The 6,481-nt window shown below is 41.2% G+C and overlaps 1 protein-coding gene across 2 annotated transcripts in view; it reads left to right on the top strand.

Moving 5' to 3' along the window:
• Positions 1–6,481, top strand: part of NEK11 (NIMA related kinase 11) — a 220,879-nt gene that overhangs the window by 154,112 nt on the left and 60,286 nt on the right. For both annotated transcript variants that reach the window (XM_029940296.1, XM_029940297.1), the window contains one exon: positions 6,374–6,434. In XM_029940296.1, the coding sequence (XP_029796156.1) occupies positions 6,374–6,434 (61 nt within the window). The remainder of the gene's footprint in view (positions 1–6,373; positions 6,435–6,481) is intronic.

Raw genomic sequence — 6,481 nt, 5'->3', positions numbered from 1 at the left:
TTTTATGTGCTTGTTGGCCATCTGGATGTTCTCCCTGGAGAAGTGTCTATTCAATGTCTTCTGCCCATTTCTTCACTGGATTATTCATTCTTTGGGTGTGGAGTTTTGTAAGTTCCTTGTAGATTTTGGATACTAGTCTTGTACCCAATACGCCATTTGCCACTGTCTTTTCCCATTCCATCAGTTGCCCATTAGTTTTTTTGATTGTTTCCTTTGCAGTGCAGAAGCTTTTTATCTTGATGAGGTCCCAATAGTTTATTTTTGCTCTTGGTTCCCTTGCCTTTGGGAATGTATTGAGTAGGAAATTGCTGTGATTGAGGTCAAGGAGACTATTTCCTGCTTTCTCCTTTAGGGTTTTGATGGTTTCCTGTCTCACATTCAGGTCCTTCATCCATTTTGAGTTTATTTTTGTGAATAGTGTAAGAAAGTAGTCTAGTTTCATTCTTTTGCATGTTGCTGTCCAGCTCTCCCAGCACCATCTGTTAAAGAGGCTGTCTTTTTTCCATTGGATACTCTTTCCTGCTTTGTCAAAGATTAATTGACCGTACATTTGTGGGCCCAGTTCTGGGTTCTCTATTCTATTCCCCTTGGTCTATGTGTCTGTTTTTGTGCCAGTACCATACTGTCTTGATGATGACAGTTTTGTAGTAGAGGCTAAAGTCTGGGATTGTGATGCCTCCCGTTTTGGTTTTCTTCTTCAATATGACTTTGGCTATTGGGGGTTTTTTGTGGTTCAATACGAATTTTAGGATAGTTTGTTTTAGCTTTGAGAAGAGTGCTGATGTAATTTTGTTTGGGATTGCATTGAAACTTTAGATTGCTTTGGGTAATAATGACATTTTAATAATGTTTATTCTTCTCATCAATGAGCATGGGATGTTTTTCCATTTCTTTGTGTCTTCTTCAATTTCTTTCATAAGTTTTCATCATACAGGTCTTTTACATCTTTGGTTAGGTTTATTCCTAGGTATTGTATAGTTTTTCATGCAATCGTGAATGGAATCAGTTTCTTGATTTCTCTTTCTGTTGTCGAAGCACACTGAATTTTAATATTCAAATTAACAAAGGATTTGATACAGGTCTGCCATCACCAAATGTGAGTTATTGATTCTGCAAATACTTCTCTAGTTTCATCCTAAAACCTCTTTGGGTAACTGTGACCTATGTTTGTAAGGCTAAAGTATAAAACCCTTTTGGTTAATCTCTGAAGAGAAAAAAACAAAACTGTGCTCCATCCTTTTCTAGAAGTCGCTCCAGAATCTGAAGAATCCTGGTTCTAATGCGAAGTGTCAGGATGTAAACAGCTACATGCTGATGCCTCCTAGCTGATGCTAGTGCTTGCCAACAGTTTTAAGGAAAGAGATTTGAGGGCAATTAAAGAAAGTCTTTAACTGAAAAATTAAAGGCACTAGTAAAGACACTAAAACAATCTTTCCTCCAATGAGAGGAGCTTGATTATAACAGAATAGAGGTTCTCATAGTAGAAAATTTTACTTGAACAAAAGAGTAAGGACAGGAAGCTGGCAGAAGTCCCAGGACTAAATTCGGTAATGACACTTGGGGTCCTAGAATGTATGAACTAACACAGAAGGCTCTGTTAATGTATTTGTCCACGTGAGGATTTCCCACAGTATGTTCCTGGGACTTTGACAGAATGAACTGGCTTTCATGGGCACTTAGGTTTGGGAAACACTGTGTTAAACAAGGTTTTAAATCTTTGCTAGAGAGCTTTTCAGAGCTTTTAATATGTTCACGAAGGTTATGAATTTCCAAGATACCATACACAGTATTTTTGAGACATAATTTCATAGATTCCTTTGAAAAAGTTCTAGGGCTGCCTGAGTGGCTCAGTTCATTGAGTGTGTGACTTCAGCTCAGGTCATGACCTCACAGTTTGTGAGTTCAAGCCCCATGTAGGGCACTGTGCTGACAGCTCAGGGCCTGGAGCCTGCTTCAGATTCTGTATCTCTCTCTCTCTACCTCTTCCACCCCTCTCAAAAATAAGTTTAAAATTTTTTTTAATTCCTTGGCTCATATTTTGGTAAAAGCCAGTAAATGTTGTTTTGTAACAGTAGCGGCAGGGATGGTTTTATAGACTGAGTTGATGAGGGATGGTTTTGTTGAGGCCATGGTCGATGAATCTGTGATCTAGGGAGTAAAGGGTCCGGTTCCTCATGGGTCACAGGGTCTGCAGGATGAGTAATGTGGGGCCTGCTGGAATGTGGAATTGGGAATAATGAACCGGCCCCAGGAAGAACCAACCCTGAAGTGAGGAAAGCCTCAGAGACTAGTGAGCAGCAAGCTAAATTTGGGACAAGAAATTCTAAATCAGACACTCCCATGCTTCCCGTGAGGCTTTTATCCCTTAATGGCTGCATATCCCACAGTGCCCAGCGGTGTGGACCCTGTGGAAGGGAAGGGGAGTTGTGGCAAGGCTCCGGCCCACAGTGGGGTCATCTTTGGAAAGCACATGCCTCATTTGGGGATATTCAGAAGGTAGTAAGAGGAAGTTTCCCAGAAGGCCCATGAGAAGGATTTCAGCAAAGGAAGCTCCAGTTTGGGGGCAGCCTGTCAGGTCATATCTGTCTCTGGAGTCAGCTCAGAAGGAGTCAGAAAATAGCCCTGCACTAAGACATCTGAGAGCTGAGAAGAAAGGACAGGTTGAAGCATGGGCTGCAGAGCCAGATGGCTCAGAAGGAAGCTCTGCAAATAAAATCCCCTGAAAGAATTCAGTGGGGAAGATGCACGCAAAGTTTGCACAGGATTGAGAAGCTCTGAATTTAAGTAAAACCTGCGTGGTGAGATAGAAACAAAAATATTCTGTCTGTTGTCCTGGTGTGGCTTTTCTTTCATCAACATATTCAAAAAAGATTTATCAATTGCTTCCTGTGCACTCAGCTCTGAGCAGGTATGGTCCTGAACTCAAGGAGCTCACAATAATGAACAAACATTAATTTTCTCTTTGGAAAAGTGAATCAAAAGAAACAGAGCAGTGTGATAGGGTTGACTATGACGGTGGAAATGTAATTCAGATAGGTGCTCAGAGAATCCCTGAGCAGGTGACAGAACATTGAGATCTGAAGGATGAGAAAGGCAGTCACTTAAATACATGATACAAGAGCATTCTCAGCCAATGAGAAGGGCCCCAAGTGCACAAGATCTTGATGCATTTGAAGAAAAAAGCAATGTGGCCGGCCCACAGCGAACAGGAGAGAAACTAGAAAGAGGTGAGGCTGGAAGCAGCAGGAGGAGCTGGATCCAACAGGGCGGGGCGGAGCCAGTGTTTATTCTGTGCGGAGGGCCAGATTGTGTTCTGGGCATGTGTGAGGGAAGAGGGTGGAAGTGAAGCCACGGTGGAAGTGGAAGAGTCTGTGGGTTGTTGCACGGTCCAGGCAAGAGACGGTGATGGCTTGAGCTAGGGTAGCTGCTGGATTTCTGTTTACTTTTAATATGTGGCTCTTTCTCTCTTAATAGAAAAAAAGGGGGGGACCTTTGTGCTGGTTTCCCAGTTTGGCTTCTGTGATCCTCCCAGCCATCTGATAGTGGAGAGCATGCATTGCACGGGAAATAGTGGGGGGATTTACTGCTGAAAGAGGACCGTCTGGGAGACTCTGGGACATGAGCTCATCCCCCCCAGCCTCAGTTCATGTGCTCTCTTCCCTTCCATCCGTGGAAATGGATTATCTGTCCTCCAACAGTGGATTAAGTAAGGCTCATCCATCTGTGTATACATTTGGCATATAACTAGTACTCAGTAAATGTTTCCTGAATGGAATACAGCTGGCTAACGCAGTGACCTTGTGAATGCGTGCGTATGTGTGTGTATGTGTGTAACTAACTAAATTGTTCACCATGACTAGCTCTAAGGTGAGGATATCATCTGGATTATTTAGTGAGACAGAACTTGCTGATAATTATATGAAAATCTGTGTGGTATGATTTTTACAGCCCAGTAAAGATACTCCCTGATTTTTTTCCTTTGACTCTTTTCTGCTGCCTAAATTTTTGCTATTAGAAATTCATTCCTCTAATATGAGGTTATATCCCTTATTGAAACACAAATATCCTTAGATAACACATGAGCCTTATCAGTTGACTTGCCTTTAAATGGATCTACCATATCTTTTCTTGAGAGGAAGCAAATTTTAATGAGAGGAAGATGAAAGTATGAAGTAGCTCATTGTGGAGAAAATGCTTGCTTGGAGTGGAGGGCAGTGTGACGACAAGAGCCGGATGGCCCCTTAGCCATTATCTGGTTCAACCCCTGAGTTTCACAGATACAGAAACTAAGACCCAGGAAGTCAAGCCACCTGGCCTGGGCCCGCACACTTAGTGGAGCGGCTGGGCTTAGAACCAGCCTTGCCGGGCCTTGTCGTCACCTGTGTGTCCCGATGGGTGCTCTGCCTTTCCTCTGGCAGAGTGTGTCTCTGCCAGGTTCCTCTTTGACTCCAGGCTGTCCCTGGTGTGTTTGGAGACCACCAGGGTACAGAAGAAGGAAAGGATCTGTTTTTTCTTCTTCTGGGTCTCCTGCCTCCCTATTCCTGGGCTGGACACCAAGGTCTTCAGTTAGTGCTTTGGTCTCATTGACCAAGATTGACCAGACATGCCTTCTTTGTCATTGCTCCGTCTGTACATCAGCACATGAAATGATGCTGGCTTTCACCACATGCATAAAAAGTGGTTCAAACCCCACTAGGCGTTATATTACAGAACCACACATTTATGTAATATTTAGAGTAGTCTATTATACCACAGTACATTTTTCTAAAATTCACAATTACTCCAATATAAAATGTGTTGTTTGTTTTGAAATGGATCAGGTGAGCCATAAATTATTAATTTCCCTCGGTATAGTCACAAATCTGAAAATAATTAAGTGATTCCTTTTCCCCAGATCATTAGGGTGCTGTTGTGGATATTTCCAGCCACCTGGGCAGAGGGCAGATATTTATTTTGTATTAAAGACAATATTTGTTGCCAAATACTGTTCTGGGATCCCAGTAGCCCTCGGGGGGTGTCTGACTCTTACTGAGAGCTAAGGCAAATACAAAGTACAATTCTTAGATTTGTGACCCCCATGAAAACCACACATTTCCAAAGAAGAGCTGGTAGAGGCACTCCCTGGGAAAAAATATATTCACTTGATTTTTAATGTATTAAATAGGTTGTAGATTGAATAATTCCCTTTCCTCATTCTAAGGGGAATATAGATCTAAGGAATAGATCTATAGACTGATATGTAGAGAGTGAGATACTGGTATACATATATATACACATATTTTTCTTTTAAAAAGTTGGTTCATACTACACCAAGATAAAAAGCCTTTGCACAGTGAAAGAAACCATCAACAACAAAAAAAGGCAACCTGCTGAATGGAAGAAGATATTTGCAAATGATGTATTTGATAAGGGGTTAATATCCAAAATATACAAAGAAATTATACAACTCAACACCAAAACAACAAACAATCCAATTTACCAATGGGCAGAGGACCTAAATAGACAGTTTTCCAAAAGAGACATATAAATGGCCAACATGAGCCATATAACGGCTCAACCTCACTCATCATCAGAGAAATGCAAATCAAAACCACAATGAGATATCATCTGATAACCTGTCAGAACAGCTAAAATAAGAAACACAAGAAATAACAAGTGTTGGTAAGAATGGGAAGAAAAAGGAACCCTCATGCACTGTTGGTGGAGATGCAAACTGGTACAGCATGGAGGTTCCTAGTTTGAAAAGATATGTGCACTTCTATGTTGATTGCAGCATTATTTACAGTAGCCAAGTTACAGAAGCAACCTAAGTGTCCATCAGTAGATTAATGGATAAAGAAGATGTGGCATATATACACAATAGAATATTATTCAGCCATAGAGAAGAATGAAATCTTGCCATTTCTAGCAATGTGGATGGACCTAGATGGTGTAATGCTAAGTGAGAAAAAGACAAATACCATATGATTTCACTCCTATATGGAATTTAAGAAAACAAATGAATAAACAAAAAAAAAAGGGACAAACCAAAAGACTGCTCTTAAATACTGAGAACAAACTGGCGGCTGCCACAGGGGAGGTGGCCGGGGGGGATGGGTGAAACAGATAAGGGAGATCGAGAGTACACTTATCTTGATGAGCCCTGAGTGATGCATGGAAATGTCGAATCATTGTATTGTACACCTAAAAGTAATATCGCACTGTACATTAATTATACTTCAACTTTTTAAAATGTAATGGGATCCTATTGTCAGAAAGTTTTGCAACAAGTTTTGTGTGTGTTCTGTTTTGCCTAAATGTAGCAAGAACTTTTTTCTATGTCAGTAAATATTCTCCTGTCATACATGGAAGTAAATCTCTCTTGTTTTGACAGGACAGTGATATTGAAGCACTGGTCAGGTGTTTGGAACATGTCCTCAGCTGTACCTCTCCAGGTAAGTTGCTTCAGATTCTAAAATGTAGTGATACCTGCTCATTCTAA

Source organism: Suricata suricatta, chromosome 5 (genome assembly GCF_006229205.1).
Source record: "Suricata suricatta isolate VVHF042 chromosome 5, meerkat_22Aug2017_6uvM2_HiC, whole genome shotgun sequence".
NCBI classification, from domain to species: domain Eukaryota; kingdom Metazoa; phylum Chordata; class Mammalia; order Carnivora; family Herpestidae; genus Suricata; species Suricata suricatta.
Note: the sequence above shows the minus strand (reverse complement) of the source record. Positions and strands in the feature narration are given on the sequence as shown.